The sequence below is a fragment of the Chiloscyllium plagiosum genome, unplaced genomic scaffold, assembly GCF_037043375.1.
Source record: "Chiloscyllium plagiosum isolate Xiang-an unplaced genomic scaffold, Cpla_swu_hap1 HiC_scaffold_45, whole genome shotgun sequence".
NCBI lineage: Eukaryota > Metazoa > Chordata > Chondrichthyes > Orectolobiformes > Hemiscylliidae > Chiloscyllium > Chiloscyllium plagiosum.
Genome location: NW_028270183.1, coordinates 24,803,445 through 24,822,811, shown reverse-complemented (window position 1 = coordinate 24,822,811; position 19,367 = coordinate 24,803,445). Strand labels below are relative to the sequence as shown.

The following is a 19,367-nucleotide window of genomic DNA, read 5'->3' as shown; positions in this document are numbered from 1 at the left end:
GTACTCTGTAAACCATAGGGAGTACCTTGTAAACCGTAGGGAGTACCTTGTAAACCATAGGGAGTACCCTGTAAACCATAGGGAGTACTCTGTAAACCATAGGGAGTACCTTGTAAACCGTAGGGAGTACCTTGTAAACCATAGGGAGTACCCTGTAAACCATAGGGAGTACCCTGTAAACCATAGGGAGTACCCTGTAAACCATAGGGAGTACCCTGTAAACCGTAGGGAGTACCTTGTAAACCATAGGGAGTACCCTGTAAACCATAGGGAGTACTCTGTAAACCATAGGGAGTACCTTGTAAACCGTAGGGAGTACCTTGTAAACCATAGGGAGTACCTTGTAAACCATAGGGAGTACTCTATAAACCATAGGGAGTACCTTGTAAACCATAGGGAGTACCCTGTAAACCATAGGGAGTACCTTGTAAACCATAGGGAGTACCCTGTAAACCATAGGGAGTACCTTGTAAACCATAGGGAGTACTCTATAAACCATAGGGAGTACCTTGTAAACCATAGGGAGTACTCTATAAACCATAGGGAGTACCTTGTAAACCATAGGGAGTACTCTATAAACCATAGGGAGTACCTTGTAAACCATAGGGAGTACTCTATAAACCATAGGGAGTACCCTGTAAACCATAGGGAGTACCTTGTAAACCATAGGGAGTACTCTATAAACCATAGGGAGTACCTTGTAAACCATAGGGAGCACCCTGTAAACCATAGGGAGTACTCTGTAAACCATAGGGAGTACTCTGTAAACCATAGGGAGTACTCTGTAAACCATAGGGAGTACCTTGTAAACCGTAGGGAGTACCTTGTAAACCATAGGGAGTACTCTGTAAACCATAGGGAGTACCTTGTAAACCATAGGGAGTACTCTGTAAACCATAGGGAGTACTCTGTAAACCATAGGGAGCACCCTGTAAACCATAGGGAGTACTCTGTAAACCATAGGGAGTACTCTGTAAACCATAGGGAGTACTCTGTAAACCATAGGGAGTACTCTGTAAACCATAGGGAGTACTCTGTAAACCATAGGGAGTACCTTGTAAACCATAGGGAGTACCTTGTAAACCGTAGGGAGCACCCTGTAAACCATAGGGAGCACCCTGTAAACCATAGGGAGTACTCTGTAAACCATAGGGAGTACTCTGTAAACCATAGGGAGTACCTTGTAAACCGTAGGGAGTACCCTGTAAACCATAGGGAGTACCTTGTAAACCATAGGGAGTACTCTATAAACCATAGGGAGTACCTTGTAAACCATAGGGAGTACTCTATAAACCATAGGGAGTACCTTGTAAACCATAGGGAGTACCCTGTAAACCATAGGGAGTACCCTGTAAACCATAGGGAGTACCTTGTAAACCATAGGGAGCACTCTGTAAACCATAGGGAGTACCCTGTAAACCATAGGGAGTACCTTGTAAACCATAGGGAGTACCTTGTAAACCATAGGGAGTACCCTGTAAACCATAGGGAGTACCTTGTAAACCGTAGGGAGTACCCTGTAAACCATAGGGAGTACCCTGTAAACCATAGGGAGTACCCTGTAAACCGTAGGGAGTACCTTGTAAACCGTAGGGAGTACCCTGTAAACCATAGGGAGTACACTGTAAACCATAGGGAGTACCCTGTAAACCATAGGGAGTACCCTGTAAACCATAGGGAGTACCTTGTAAACCATAGGGAGTACCCTGTAAACCATAGGGAGTACCCTGTAAACCATAGGGAGTACCTCGTAAACCATAGGGAGTACCCTGTAAACCGTAGGGAGTACCCTGTAAACCATAGGGAGTACACTGTAAACCGTAGGGAGTACCCTGTAAACCGTAGGGAGTACCTTGTAAACCATAGGGAGTACCTTGTAAACCATAGGGAGTACCCTGTAAACCATAGGGAGTACCTTGTAAACCATAGGGAGTACTCTGTAAACCATAGGGAGTACTCTGTAAACCATAGGGAGCACCCTGTAAACCATAGGGAGTACTCTGTAAACCATAGGGAGTACTCTGTAAACCATAGGGAGTACTCTGTAAACCATAGGGAGTACTCTGTAAACCATAGGGAGTACCTTGTAAACCATAGGGAGTACCTTGTAAACCGTAGGGAGTACCTTGTAAACCATAGGGAGCACCCTGTAAACCATAGGGAGTACTCTGTAAACCATAGGGAGTACTCTGTAAACCATAGGGAGTACTCTGTAAACCATAGGGAGTACCTTGTAAACCGTAGGGAGTACCCTGTAAACCATAGGGAGTACCTTGTAAACCATAGGGAGTACTCTATAAACCATAGGGAGTACTCTGTAAACCATAGGGAGTACTCTATAAACCATAGGGAGTACTCTGTAAACCATAGGGAGTACCTTGTAAACCGTAGGGAGTACCCTGTAAACCATAGGGAGTACCTTGTAAACCATAGGGAGTACCCTGTAAACCATAGGGAGTACTCTGTAAACCATAGGGAGTACCTTGTAAACCGTAGGGAGTACCCTGTAAACCATAGGGAGTACCTTGTAAACCATAGGGAGTACTCTATAAACCATAGGGAGTACCTTGTAAACCATAGGGAGTACCCTGTAAACCATAGGGAGTACCCTGTAAACCATAGGGAGTACCCTGTAAACCGTAGGGAGTACTCTGTAAACCGTAGGGAGTACCTTGTAAACCATAGGGAGCACTCTGTAAACCATAGGGAGTACCCTGTAAACCATAGGGAGTACCTTGTAAACCATAGGGAGTACCTTGTAAACCATAGGGAGTACCCTGTAAACCATAGGGAGTACCTTGTAAACCGTAGGGAGTACCCTGTAAACCATAGGGAGTACCCTGTAAACCGTAGGGAGTACCTTGTAAACCATAGGGAGTACCTTGTAAACCATAGGGAGTACCTTGTAAACCGTAGGGAGTACCCTGTAAACCATAGGGAGTACCCTGTAAACCGTAGGGAGTACCTTGTAAACCATAGGGAGTACCTTGTAAACCATAGGGAGTACCCTGTAAACCATAGGGAGTACCCTGTAAACCGTAGGGAGTACTCTGTAAACCGTAGGGAGTACTCTGTAAACCATAGGGAGTACCCTGTAAACCATAGGGAGTACCTTGTAAACCATAGGGAGTACCTTGTAAACTGTAGGGAGTACCTTGTAAACCATAGGGAGTACCTTGTAAACCATAGGGAGTACCCTGTAAACCATAGGGAGTACCCTGTAAACCATAGGGAGTACCTTGTAAACCATAGGGAGTACCCTGTAAACCATAGGGAGTACTCTGTAAACCGTAGGGAGTACCTTGTAAACCATAGGGAGTACCCTGTAAACCATAGGGAGTACCTTGTAAACCGTAGGGAGTACCTTGTAAACCATAGGGAGTACTCTGTAAACCGTAGGGAGTACATTGTAAACCATAGGGAGTACCTTGTAAACCATAGGGAGTACCCTGTAAACCATAGGGAGTACCTTGTAAACCATAGGGAGTACCTTGTAAACCATAGGGAGTACCTTGTAAACCATAGGGAGTACTCTGTAAACCGTAGGGAGTACCTTGTAAACCATAGGGAGTACCTTGTAAACCATAGGGAGTACTCTGTAAACCGTAGGGAGTACCTTGTAAACCATAGGGAGTACTCTGTAAACCATAGGGAGTACCTTGTAAACCATAGGGAGTACCTTGTAAACCGTAGGGAGTACCCTGTAAACCATAGGGAGTACCTTGTAAACCATAGGGAGTACCCTGTAAACCATAGGGAGTACCCTGTAAACCATAGGGAGTACCCTGTAAACCGTAGGGAGTACCTTGTAAACCATAGGGAGTACCCTGTAAACCATAGGGAGTACCCTGTAAACCATAGGGAGTACCTTGTAAACCGTAGGGAGTACCTTGTAAACCATAGGGAGTACCCTGTAAACCGTAGGGAGTACCCTGTAAACCATAGGGAGTACCCTGTAAACCGTAGGGAGTACCTTGTAAACCGTAGGGAGTACCTTGTAAACCATAGGGAGTACCTTGTAAACCATAGGGAGTACCCTGTAAACCATAGGGAGTACCCTGTAAACCATAGGGAGTACCCTGTAAACCGTAGGGAGTACCCTGTAAACCATAGGGAGTACACTGTAAACCATAGGGAGTACCCTGTAAACCATAGGGAGTACACTGTAAACCATAGGGAGTACTCTGTAAACCATAGGGAGTACACTGTAAACCATAGGGAGTACCCTGTAAACCATAGGGAGTACCCTGTAAACCGTAGGGAGTACCCTGTAAACCATAGGGAGTACTCTGTAAACCATAGGGAGTACCTTGTAAACCATAGGGAGTACCCTGTAAACCATAGGGAGTACATTGTAAACCATAGGGAGTACCCTGTAAACCATAGGGAGTACACTGTAAACCATAGGGAGTACCCTGTAAACCATAGGGAGTACATTGTAAACCGTAGGGAATACCCTGTAAACCATAGGGAGTACCTTGTAAACCATAGGGAGTACACTGTAAACCAGAGGGAGTACTCTATAAACCATAGGGAATACCCTGTAAACCATAGGGAGTACCCTGTAAACCATAGGGAGTAACTTGTAAACCATAGGGAGTACTCTATAAACCATCGGGAATACCCTGTAAACCATAGGGAGTACCCTGTAAACCATAGGGAATACCCTGTAAACCATAGGGAGTACACTGTAAACCATAGGGAGTACTCTGTAAACCATAGGGAGTACCTTGTAAACCATAGGGAGTACCCTGTAAACCATAGGGAGTACATTGTAAACCATAGGGAGTACCCTGTAAACCATAGGGAGTACACTGTAAACCATAGGGAGTACCCTGTAAACCATAGGGAGTACACTGTAAACCATAGGGAGTACTCTGTAAACCATAGGGAGTACACTGTAAACCATAGGGAGTACCCTGTAAACCATAGGGAGTACACTGTAAACCATAGGGAGTACTCTGTAAACCATAGGGAGTACCTTGTAAACCATAGGGAGTACCCTGTAAACCATAGGGAGTACATTGTAAACCATAGGGAGTACCCTGTAAACCATAGGGAGTACACTGTAAACCATAGGGAGTACCCTGTAAACCATAGGGAGTACATTGTAAACCGTAGGGAATACCCTGTAAACCATAGGGAGTACCTTGTAAACCATAGGGAGTACACTGTAAACCAGAGGGAGTACTCTATAAACCATAGGGAATACCCTGTAAACCATAGGGAGTACCCTGTAAACCATAGGGAGTAACTTGTAACCATAGGGAGCACCCTGTAAACCATAGGGAGTAACTTGTAAACCATAGGGAGTACTCTATAAACCATCGGGAATACCCTGTAAACCATAGGGAGTAACTTGTAACCATAGGGAGCACCCTGTAAACCATAGGGAATACTCTGTAAACCATAGGGAGTAACTTGTAACCATAGGGAGTACTCTATAAACCATAGGGAATACCCTGTAAACCATAGGGAGTAACTTGTAAACCATAGGGAGTACTCTATAAACCATAGGGAATACTCTGTAAACCATAGGGAGTAACTTGTAACCATAGGGAGTACTCTATAAACCATAGGGAATACTCTGTAAACCATAGGGAGTAACTTACAACCATAGGGAGCACCCTGTAAACCATAGCGAGTAACTTGTAAACCATAGGGAGTACTCTATAAACCATAGGGAATACTCTGTAAACCATAGGGAGTAAATTGTAACCATAGGGAGCACCCTGTAAACCATAGGGAGTAACTTGTAAACCATAGGGAGTACTCTATAAACCATAGGGAATACCCTGTAAACCATAGGGAGTACTCTATAAACCATAGGGAATACCCTGTAAACCGTAGGGAATACCCTGTAAACCATAGGGAATACCCTGTAAACCATAGGGTGTACCCTGTAAACCATAGGGAATACCCTGTAAACCATAGGGAATACCCTGTAAACCATAGGGAGTACCCTGTAAACCCGGCACCATCAGGATAACCCTTTCCTGTGGCCTGTCTAAAGCCTTCACAACCTTCTGGTAATGTGGTGACCAGAACCGTGAACAATATCCCAAAGGTCGTCTATCCAGCCGGAACAGTCACATGCAATGTATATCATCTCTGCCTTAAGGTATTGGAAGCAACCACATCACCCCCCACCCCACCGTCACCCCACCCCACCGTCACCACACCCCACCCCACCCCACCACACCCCTCCCCATCCCACCCCATCGTCACCACACCACACCCCACCCCACCCCACCGCACCCCACCCCATCGTCAGCACCCCCCACCCCATCCCATCCCACCCCACCCCATTGTCACCACACCCCACCTCACCCCACCCCATCCCATCATCACCCCACCCCTCCCCACCACACCCCACCCAATCGTCACCACGCCCCACCCCACCCCACCCCACCCCATCCCATCATCACCCCACCCCTCCCCACCACACCCCACCCAATCGTCACCACGCCCCACCCCACCCCACCCCACCCCATCCCATCATCACCCCACCCCACCCCACCACACCACACCCCATCGTCACCACCTTATCCACTCTCGCTGCCATGTCAAGGAACTGTGGATCGACTTACTAGTTCCCTCTGATATTGATGTTTCTAAGCGTTCTGCCATTTGCTGTATACTCCCCTCCAGCAATAGCCCTTCCAAAATGATTCAGCTCACATTTGTGTTCCTTAAAGTCCATCTGCTATTTCTCTGCCCATCTGTAAGCTGCTCTTTCCTCTGATAATCCTCTGTGCTTCCTGCAGCTCTCTCAATCTTTGCTTCATCCACAAACGTACTAATCAGACCATCCATATTTCACTCCAAATCATTTATATACACATTTATATACACATATATTACAATTATTTATATACATACATATATATATATATTTCTATCCATCAATCATTTATCTTCATACACACATATTACAAACATTTATATCTATACACATATACATATACATAAAACAATCGTTTATATACACATACATATGGGGCAGCATGGTGGCCTCACAGCACAAGGGATTCCCGCCTCAGGCGACTGACTGTGTGGAGTTTGCACGTTCTCCCCGTGTCTGCGTGGGTTTCCTCTGGGTGCTCCGGTTTCCTCCCACAGTTCAAAGATGTGCAGATCAGATGAATCGGCCATGCTAAATTGCCCATAGTGTTAGGTGCATTAGCCAGAGGGGAATGGGTCTGGTTGGGTTACTCTTCGGAGGGTCGGTGTGGACTGGTTGGGCCTAAGGGCCTGTTTCCACACTGTAGGGAATCTAAAAAAATATATATTACAAACATTTATACACACTTCTATTACAATCATGTATATACATACATACATATATATTACAAACATTTAGATTAGATTAGATTAGATTACTTACAGTGTGGAAACAGGCCCTTCGGCCCAACAAGTCCACACCGACCCGCCGAAGCGTACCCACCCAGACCCATTCCCCTACATTTACCCCTGCACCTAACACTACAGGCAATTTAGCATGGCCAATTCACCTAACCTGCACATTTTTGGAGTGTGGGAGGAAACCGGAGCACCCGGAGGAAACCCACGCAGACACGGGGAGAATGTGCAAACTCCACACAGTCGGTCGCCTGAGGCGGGAATTGAACCCGGGTCTCTGGCGCTGTGAGGCAGCAGTGCTAACCACTGTGCCACCGTGCCGCCCACTATATTTATATTCATACATATACATTGCAAAATACAACAAGACATAATGCCACATGTGCTCCAGCTACTGGGGGAACTGGTTACCTGGAAACAACAAAACAGGTTCGAGTTAGACCAATCAGTTTAAATTATACCCCGAAAAATACCAAACTCCAATCCAGTTTAAATTGAGTGTATTGACAATCTTAAAAGCCAATGACACAATCCGATGCTTTGGGGTTATAAGGCCAGCAGAAAATTGAACATTTGGGAGGAGAACTGCCTCAAGACCAACAGCTATACACTGCTAGTCAGACCTCTCTGAGAGGTATCTGTCTGGAGAAGGGGTTTGCACAGAGAAAAACCTCAACAATGACCTGGAAAGCCAATCTTCCGACAAAGATAATGAGAAGATTCGACCACTGGCTGGTTTTAACATTTCAATTTTTCTGTAAATCTTAATTGGGGGTTTTATCGGACTGGTATTACAGAAGCTAAAGTAAATGATAGGTAAGAGAAAGGCATTGTAAATAGTTGTTAGTTAATTATTCTCTGTTATACTTTAAGAAATAAAGTGGTTAACTTTACTTTAAATAGGAAACCTCCATATACATCGTAACAGAACCCCACTGGTCCTCACCTACCACCCCACCAACCTCCATATACATCGTATCACCCTGTACACCTCCATCCCCCATCACGAAGGACTCAAAGCCCTCTGCTACTTCCTTTCCCGCCGTACCAACCAGTACCCTTCCACTGACACACTCCTTCGACTGACTGAACTGGTCCTCACCCTGAACAACTTATCTTTCCAATCCTCCCACTTCCTCCAAACCAAAGGAGTTGCCATGGACACCCACATGGGCCCCAGCTATGCCTGCCTCTTCGTAGGATATGTGGAACAGTCCATCTTCCGCAGCTACACTGGCACCACCCCCCACCTTTTCCTCCGCTACATCGATGACTGTATCGGCGCTGCCTCGTGCTCCCACGAGGAGGTTGAACAGTTCATCCACTTTACCAACACCTTCCACCCCGACCTCAAATTCACCTGGACCGTCTCAGATTCCTCCCTCCCCTTCCTAGACCTTTCCATTTCTATCTCGGGCGACCGAATCAACATGGACATTTACTATAAACCAACCGACTCCCACAGCTACCTAGACTACACCTCCTCCCACCCTGCCCCCTGTAAAAACGCTATCCCATTCTCCCAATTCCTTCATCTCCGCCGCATCTGCTCCCAGGAGGACCAGTTCCAATACCGTACAACCCAGATGGCCTCCTTCTTCAAGGACCGCAATTTCCCACCAGACGTGATCGACGATGCCCTCCACCACATCTCCTCCACTTCCCGCTCCTCCGCCCTTGAGCCCCGCCCCTCCAATCACCACCAGGACAGAACCCCACTGGTCGTCACCTACCACCCCACCAATCTCCATGTACAGCGCATCATCCGCCGTCATTTCCGCCACCTCCAAGCAGACCCCACCACCAGGGATATATTTCCCTCCCCTCCCCTATCAGCATTCCGAAAAGACCACTCCCTCCGTGACTCCCTTGTTAGGTCCACACCCCCCCACCAACCCAACCTCCACTCCCAGCACCTTCCCCTGCAACCGCAGGAGGTGCAAGACTTGCGACCACACCTCCCCCCTTACTTCCCTCCAAGGCCCCAAGGGATTCTTCCATATCCGCCACAAATTCACCTGCACCTCCACACACATCATCTATTGCATCCGCTGCACCCGATGTGGCCTCCTCTATATTGGGGAGACACATCTGGGACATCCGGACCAACCAACCCAACCACCCCATGGCTCAACACTTCAACTCCCCCTCCCACTCCACCAAGGACATGCAGGTCCTTGGACTCCTCCATCGCCAGACCATGGCAACACGACGGTTGGAGGAAGAGTGCCTCATCTTCCGCCTAGGAACCCTCCAACCACAAGGGATGAACTCAGATTTCTCCAGTTTCCTCATTTCCCCTCCCCCACCTTGTCTCAGTCCCAACCCTCGAACTCAGCACCTCCTTCCTAACCTGCAATCTTCTTCCTGACCTCTCCGCCCCCACCCCCCCCTCCGCCTATCATCCTCACCTTGACCTCCTTCCACCTATCGCATTTCCAACGCCCCTCCCCCAAGTCCCTCCTCCCTACCTTTTATCTTAGCCTGCTGGACACACTTTCCTCATTCCTGAAGAAGGGCTCATGCCCGAAACGTTGATTCTCCTGTTCCTTGGATGCTGCCTGACCTGCTGCGCTTTTCCAGCAACACAATTTCAGCTCTACTTTAAATAGGCCTTGGCCACTTGAATTTTCACAGATTACTGCACGGGATAAATCTTTTCTGTGTTGTTGGTTTAAATTAAGCAGGAGGGTTTACCCCGTGTTGTAACACTATCACTCTGAGATAAACTTTATTATACCCTTTCTCTGCTCTAGCAAAATTGTGTGGACAAGCATTGCTGCTGTCCAGTGTACAGACATTTGATCAGTTTGACTATTGGCTAATATCATAAGCCTATGATCCAGCATTCCTTATTTGATCAATTACTTATGAGGGTTCCTTGTTTCTCCTTGGGAAAAGGCACACCTTTTGAGTTTTACTGAATGTTGACCTCAGTTTTAGCTTGTTCATGTTGCCACCTTTATGTCAATCAACCACACAGTTCTATGATCAAGCACTGCTTTAGCTGATAAATACTCCATGTTACATCAAATTCACTGTGTCTGTTTTAAACCAAGACTCCAGCTTTTCAGAGCTGTAATCACCTCATCTTCTTCCTCTCATTCCATACACGCACCACCCTCTGTGTGAAAACGTTGTCCCTCAAATGCCTTTCAAATGTGACAGTTTAGTTCCTTTTTATTTGAGATACAGCACTTAATCCAAACAGATGCAGAAACACATTAAGACCAATGACTTTTCTAATCATCTAACCATTGACTTCATGAGTTTCAAGTGAACTCCACATGTTCTCATTCTTTATTTCATTTTGGTTAGTGTCAATGAATCCTTGGTTAATATCAGCACAACCTTTCCTGAATAAACTTGTTTGCCACTCTCCAAGCCTTTGGGAGTGAAGTGAACATAGAATGCAGACAGAGAGGGAGAAGTCTTCTCGGATATCTCAACATCAGTGGAATGAGCCTGGGGTTCGTTATTCTTTCTATCAGTTAGCAAATGCAGGCGCTGAAAACCTGCAATAAAAACGGAAAGCATGCTGAAATTACTCAGCAGGTCAAGCACCTCCCTGTGGAGACAAGGGAAGAGAATCAATATTTGGTTTTGTGATAAATCTTCAACCCTGCTGAAGGGCCATCACGACATGAAGCAAACACTCTGTCTGTCTGCCTGCCTGTCTCTCTATCTGTCTCTGTCTCTCTCTCTCTCTGTCTCTGTCTCTGTCTCTGTCTCTGTCTCTGTCTCTGTCTCTGTCTCTCTCTGTCTCTGTCTGTCTGTCTCTCTCTCTGTCTCTTTCTCTCTGTCTCTCTCTCTGTCTCTCTCTGTCTCTCTCTGTCTCTCTCTCTCTCTCTCTGTCTCTCTCTCTCTCTCTCTCTCTCTCTGTCTGTCTCTCTTTCTGTCTCTTTCTCTCTGTCTCTCTCTCTGTCTCTCTCTCTCTGTCTCTCTCTCTGTCTCTCTCTCTGTCTCTCTCTCTCTCTCTCTGTCTCTCTGTCTCTCTCTCTCTCTCTCTCTCCTAGAAATGCTGCCCGATCTGTTGAGTGTTGCCCGCGTGGATTGTTCTTGTCCTTTTTGTCTCCGTAAAGTTACCAATTCTGTGATTGTTCTTTCAGCAATGAAAAGTTGAGGATACCTGAGACCATTGTCCCAAAGAATCATTGCTCCACACATGCCTCAGGCTGGTTAAATGGTACTTTCAGATTGTATTAAATCATATTTTACATTTGATGTTCAACAATACTCATGATGGTTACAGTCTGCTCTGCTTCTCAACCTCATCTCAGGTTCTCATCCCACAGTGGAGCAGGGAGCAGTAGTGAGGACAGTGTGTTTCAACTGGAATAGCAATCCTTGCCAATGGACCCAGACAATAAGGGTGAAGAGATGCATCAATTACTTTGTTTATGAGTTGAAGCCACCTCCTGCCTGTTCTCTGGCATATTGCACAGGTACGTTGCTGTTTTTAATAGAACCCTTCGGCCCAACACCTCCATGCTGACCAGGTGTCCTCAACTGAAGTAGTCCCGTTTGCCTGTGCTTGGTCATATCCCTTGAGACCTTTCCCATTCATGGACCTGTCCAACTGTCTTTCAAATGTTAGAGCTGTAACCACCTCATCTTCTTCCTCTCATTCCACACCCGCACCACCCTCTGTGTGAAAACATTGTCCCTCAAATCCCTTTCAGATGTTTTCCCCTCTCACCTTCAGTCAATAGTGTCTGGCTTTGGCCTTTCATCTTAGTCATGGTGTGGATGGGCCGGTGTGGGACTGGGGTGGACAAAGTCAGCAGCTACACCACTCCAGGTTCCAGTCCAACAGGTTGATTGGAAATCCCAAGCTTTCGGAGCGCTGTCCCTTCCTCAGGTAACCACCTGACACCTCACTTGAGGAAGGGGTAGCGCTCTGAAAGCTTGTGATTTCCAATGAACCCTGTTGGACTATAACCTGGCGTTGTGTGGCGACTGGCTTCACCTTATCTATGACCCTCAGGACTCCCCTCAGCCTGCTACCCTCCAGGGAAAAGATTCCCGGACCTGTCCTTTAAACTCAAACCCTCCAGTCTCCGTAACAACCTTGCAAATCTCTTCTGCACCCTTTCCAGTTTAATCACATCTGTTCTGGAGCAGAGTGACGAGAATTGTTCGGAGAACTCCAACTCTGGCCTTACCAATGTCTTGTACTGCTCTAACGTGAAACCCCAAAGCAATTCTCTGACTGATGAAGGTAAGTGTACCAAACGCTTTCTTCAGCCCCTTGTCTACTTGTAACACCACTCCCAAAGATCTGTCCATGCACCCTTAGGACTCTCTCTGTCTGAAAACATTTCTCACGGTCATACCATGAAGTCCTGTCCTGGTTTGTCTGACCAAAATAACAGCACAATGTCAGCCACCCTCCAGACTTCTAGCACCTCACCTGTGGCTGTTAATCTCTGCTAGGGTCCCCTCAATATCTTCCCTAACTTCCCAAAATGTCATGAAATAAACATACACCTATACCCCATCCCATAGACCTATACCCCATCCCATACACCTTTACCCCATCCCATACACCTTTACCCCATCCCATACACCTTTACCCCATCCCATACACCTATACCCCATCCCATACACCTATACCCCATCCCATACACCTATACCCCATCCCATACACCTATACCCCATCCCATACACCTATACCCCATCCCATACACCTATACCCCATCCCATACACCTATACCCCATCCCATACACCTTTACCCCATCCCATACACCTATACCCCATCCCATACACCTTTACCCCATCCCATACACCTATACCCCATCCCATACACCTATACCCCATCCCATACACCTATACCCCATCCCATACACCTATACCCCATCCCATACACCTATACCCCATCCCATACACCTATACCCCATCCCATACACCTTTACCCCATCCCATACACCTATACCCCATCCCAAACACCTATACCCCATCCCATACACCTTTACCCCATCCCATACACCTATACCCCATCCCATACACCTATACCCCATCCCATACACCTTTACCCCATCCCATACACCTTTACCCCATCCCATACACCTTTACCCCATCCCATACACCTATACCCCATCCCATACACCTATACCCCATCCCATGCACCTATACCCCATCCCATACACCTTTACCCCATCCCATACACCTATACCCCATCCCATACACCTATACCCCATCCCATACACCTTTACCCCATCCCATACACCTATACCCCATCCCATACACCTTTACCCCATCCCATACACCTATACCCCATCCCATACACCTATACCCCATCCCATACACCTATACCCCATCCCATACACCTATACCCCATCCCATACACCTATACCCCATCCCAAACACCTATACCCCATCCCATACACCTATACCCATCCCATACACCTATACCCCATCCCATACACCTATACCCCATCCCATACACCTATACCCCATCCCAAACACCTATACCCCATCCCATACACCTATACTCCATCCCATACACCTATACCCCATCCCAAACACCTATACCCCATCCCATACACCTATACCCCATCCCATACACCTATACCCCATCCCATACACCTTTACCCCATCCCATACACCTATACCCCATCCCATACACCTATACCCCATCCCATACACCTATACCCCATCCCATACACCTTTACCCCATCCCATACACCTATACCCCATCCCATACACCTATACCCCATCCCATACACCTTTACCCCATCCCATACACCTATACCCCATCCCATACACCTATACCCCATCCCATAAAACTATACCCCATCCCATACACCTATACCCCATCCCATACACCTATACCCCATCCCATACACCTTTACCCCATCCCATACACCTATACCCCATCCCATACACCTATACCCCATCCCATACACCTATACCCCATCCCATACACCTATACCCCATCCCATACACCTATACCCCATCCCATACACCTATACCCCATCCCATACACCTATACCCCATCCCATACACCTTTACCCCATCCCATACACCTTTACCCCATCCCATACACCTTTACCCCATCCCATACACCTATACCGCATCCCAAACACCTATACCCCATCCCATACACCTATACCCCATCCCATACACCTATACCCCATCCCATACACCTATACCCCATCCCATACACCTATACCGCATCCCAAACACCTATACCCCATCCCATACACCTATACCCCATCCCATACACCTATACCCCATCCCAAACACCTATACCCCATCCCATACACCTATACCCCATCCCATACACCTATACCCCATCCCAAACACCTATACCCCATCCCATACACCTATACCCCATCCCATACACCTATACCCCATCCCATACACCTATACCCCATCCCATACACCTATACCCCATCCCATACACCTATACCCCATCCCATACACCTATACCCCATCCCATACACCTTTACCCCATCCCATACACCTTTACCCCATCCCATACACCTATACCCCATCCCATACACCTATACCCCATCCCATAAAACTATACCCCATCCCATACACCTATACCCCATCCCATACACCTATACCCCATCCCATACACCTATACCCCATCCCATACACCTTTACCCCATCCCATACACCTATACTCCATCCCATACACCTATACCCCATCCCATACACCTATACCCCATCCCATACACCTATACCCCATCCCATACACCTATACCCCATCCCAAACACCTATACCCCATCCCATACACCTATACCCCATCCCATACACCTATACCCCATCCCAAACACCTATACCCCATCCCAAACACCTATACTCCATCCCATACACCTATATTCCATCCCATACACCTTTACCCCATCCCAAACACCTATACCCCATCCCATACACCTATACCCCATCCCATACACCTATACTCCATCCCATACACCAATACTCCATCCCATACACCTTGACCCCATCCCATACACCTTGACCCCATCCCATACACCTAGGGTATAGGTGTATGGGATGGGGTATAGGTGTTTGGGATGGGGTATAGGTGTATGGGATGGGGTATTGGCGTACAGGGTGGGGTATAACTGTATGGGAGAAAGTGAGGACTGCAGATGCTGGAGATCAGAGCTGAAAATGTGTTGCTGGAAAAGCGCAGCAGGTCAGGCAGCATCCAAGGAGCAGGAGAATCGACGTTTCGGGCATGAGCCCTTCTTCAGGAATGAGGAAAGTGTGTCCAGCAGGCTAAGATAAAAGGTAGGGAGGAGGGACTTGGGGGAGCGGCATTGGAAATGCGATAGGTGGAGGGAGGTCAAGGTGAGGGTGATAGGTCAGACTGGGGTGGGGGCAGAGAGGTCAGGAAGAAGATTGCAGGTTAGGAAGGTGGTGCTGAGTTTGAGGGATTTGACTGAGACAAGGTGGGGGGAGGGGAAATGAGGAAACTGGAGAAATCTGAGTTCATCCCTTGTGGTTGGAGGGTTCCTAGGCGGAAGATGAGGCGCTCTTCCTCCAACCGTCGTGTTGCCATGGTCTGGTGATGGAGGAGTCCAAGGACCTGCATGTCCTTGGTGGAGTGGGAGGGGGAGTTGAAGTGTTGAGCCACGGGGTGGTTGGGTTGGTTGGTCCGGGTGTCCCAGAGGTGCTCTCTGAAACGTTCCGCAAGTAGGCGGCCTGTCTCCCCAATATAGAGGAGGCCACATTGGGTGCAGCGGATGCAATAAATGATGTGTGTGGAGGTGCAGATGAATTTGTGGCGGATATGGAAGGATCCCTTGGGGCCTTGGAGGGAAGTGAGGGGGGAGGTGTGGGCGCAAGTTTTGCATTTCTTGTGGTTGCAGGGGAAGGTGCCGGGAGTGGAGGTTGGGTTGGTGGGGTGTGGACCTGACGAGGGAGTCACGGAGGGAGTGGTCTTTTTGGAATGCTGATAGGGGAGGGGAATATATCACTGGTGGTGGGGTCCGTTTGGAGATGGTGGAAATGGCGGCGGATGATACGTTGTACATGGAGGTTGGTGGGGTGGTAGGTGAGGACCAGTGGAGTCCTTGGACTCCTCCATCGCCAGACCATGGCAACACGACAGTTGGAGGAAGAGTGCCTCATCTTCTGCCTGGGAACCCTCCAACCACAAGGGATGAACTCAGATTTCTCCAGTTTCCTCATTTCCCCTCCCCTCACCTTGTCTCAGTCCCAACCCTCGAACTCAGCACCACCTTCCTAACCTGCAATCTTCTTCCTGACCTCTCCGCCCCCACCCCACTCCGGCCTATCACCCTCACCTTGACCTCCTTCCACCTATCGCATTTCCAAAGCCCCTCCCCCAAGTCCCTCCTCCCTACCTTTTATCTTAGCCTGCTGGACACACTTTCCTCATTCCTGAAGAAGGGCTTATGCCCGAAACATTGATTCTCCTGTTCCCTGGATGCTGCCTGACCTGCTGCGCTTTTCCAGCAACACATTTCAGCTATAACTGTATGGGATAGTGTATAGTTGTCTTGGATGGAGTATTAGTGTATGGGATGGGGTATAGGTGTAATTTATGGTATATACGTGTATGGGATGGGGTATAGTTATCTAGGATGGGGTATAGGTGTATGGGATGGGGTATAGGTGTATGGGATGGGGTATAGGTGTATGGGATGGGGTATAGTTTTATGGGATGGGGTATAGTTTTATGGGATGGGGTATAGTTTTATGGGATGGAGTATTGGTGTATAGGATGGAGTATAACTGTATGGGATAGTGTATAGCTCTATGGGAAGGGATATAGGTCTATGGGATGGGGTATAGGTCTATGGGATGGTGGATAGTTGTATGGGATGGTGGATAGTTGTATGGGATGGGGTATAGGTTTATGGGATGGAGTATAGGTTTATGGGATGGAGTACAGATTTATGGAATGCAGTACAGGTTTATGGGATGGATTATTGGTGTATGGGATGGATTATTGGTGTATGGGATGGATTATTGGTGTATGGGATGAGGTATTGGTGTATAGGATGGTGTATAGGTGTATGGGATGGTGTATAGGTGTATGGGATGGTGTATAGGTTTTTGGGATGGGGTATAGGTTTTTGGGATGGGGTATAGGTGTATGGGATGGGGTATTGGTGTATAGGATGGGGTATAACTGTATGGGATAGTGTATAGCTGCATGGGAAGGGGTATAGGTTTATAGGATGGTGTATAGGTGTATGGGATGGGTATTGGTGTATGGGATGGGGTATAACTGTATGGGATAGTATTTAGCTGTATGGGAAGGAGTATAGGTGTATGGGATGGTGTATAGGTTTATGGGATGGGGTATTGGTGTATAGGATGGGGTATAACTGTATGGGATAGTGTACAGGTGTATGGGATGCTGTATAGTTGTCTGGGATGGGGTTTTAGTGTATGGGATGGGGTATACGTGTATTTTATGGTGTATAACTGTATGGGATGGTGTATAATTGTCTGGGATGGGATATAGGAGTATGGGATTGGGTATAGGAGTATGGGATGGGGTATAGGAGTATGGGATGGAGTACAGGCGCATGGGATAGGTATAGATGTATGGGATGGTGTATAGGTGTATTGGATGGGGTATAGATGTATGGGGTGGTGTATAGGTGTATGGATGGGTATAGTGTATGGGATGGTGTTTAGGTCTATGGGATGGTGTATAGGTGTATGGGATGGGTATTGGTGTATAGGATGGGGTATAACTGTATGGGATAGTGTATAACTGTATGGGATGGTGTATAGGTTTATGGGATGGAGTATTGATGCATGGCATGGGATATAGGTGTATGGGAAGAGGTATAGGTGTATGGGATGGTGTTTAGGTGTATGGTGTGGGGTAGAGTTGTATGGGATGGGGTATAGGTGTATGGGATGGGGTATAGGTCTATGGGATGGTGTAAAGGTGTATGGGATGGAGTATAGATGTATGCGATGGGGTAAAGGTATATGGGATGGAGAATAGGTTTATGGGATGTGGTATAAGTGTATGGGATGGGGTATAGTTGTATGGGATGGGGGTATAGGTGTACGGGATGGGGGTATAGGTGTACGGGATGGGGGTATAGGTGTATGGGATGGGGGTATAGGTATACGGGATGGGGGTATAGGTATACGGGATGGAGTATTGGCATATGGGATGTTGTATAGGTGTATGGGATGGGGTATTGGTGTATGGGATGGGGTATCGGTCTATGGGATGGGGTATAGGTCTATGGGATGGGGTATAGGTGTATCGGATGGTGTATAGGCATATGCGGTGGTGTATAGGCGTATGGGGTGGTGTACAGGCGTATGGGATGGGGTATAGGCATATGGGATGGTGGATAGTTGTATGGGATGCGATATAGATGTATGAGATGGTGTATAGGCATATAGGATAGTGGATAGTTGTATGGGATGGGGTATAGGTGTATGGGATGGGGTATAGTTGTTTGGGCTGGAATATAGGGGTAGTGTATAGCCGTTTGGGGTGGGGTATACGCGTATAGGGTGGGGTATAGATGTATGGGAAGGGGTATAGGCATATAGGATGGTGGAAAGGTGTATGGGGTGGTGTATAGGTGTATGGGATGGGGTATAGGTGTATGGGATGGGGTATAGGTGTATGGGATGGGGTATAGGTGTATGGGATGGGGTATAGGTGTATGGGATGGGGTATAGATGTATGGGATGGGGTATAGGTGTATAGGATGGGGTATAGGTGTATGGGATGGGGTATAGGTGTATGGGATGGAGTATAGGTGTATGGGATGGGGTATAGGTGTATGGGATGGGGTATAGGTGTATGGGATGGGGTATAGGTGTATGGGATGGGGTATAGGTGTATGGGATGGGGTATTGGTGTATGGGATGGGGTATAGGTGTATGGGATGGGGTACAGTTATATGGGATGGAGTATAGGTGTATCGGATATGATCTGGGTGTATGGGAAATCCAGGACCCCCTGAACCCCCTGCCCCAGCTGCTTTGCTACATCTTCATCTGTCATATTATTCTATTCCTTGCTGGACTAGC

General features: G+C 47.5%; 1 protein-coding gene across 1 annotated transcript in view; it reads left to right on the top strand.

Moving 5' to 3' along the window:
* Nucleotides 1–19,367, top strand: part of LOC122552436 (pancreatic secretory granule membrane major glycoprotein GP2-like) — a 56,903-nt gene that overhangs the window by 18,660 nt on the left and 18,876 nt on the right. Inside the window, exons 4-5 of the mRNA XM_087983493.1 lie at nt 11,472–11,548; nt 11,643–11,807. Of these exons, the coding sequence (XP_087839619.1) occupies nt 11,472–11,548; nt 11,643–11,807 (242 nt within the window). The remainder of the gene's footprint in view (nt 1–11,471; nt 11,549–11,642; nt 11,808–19,367) is intronic.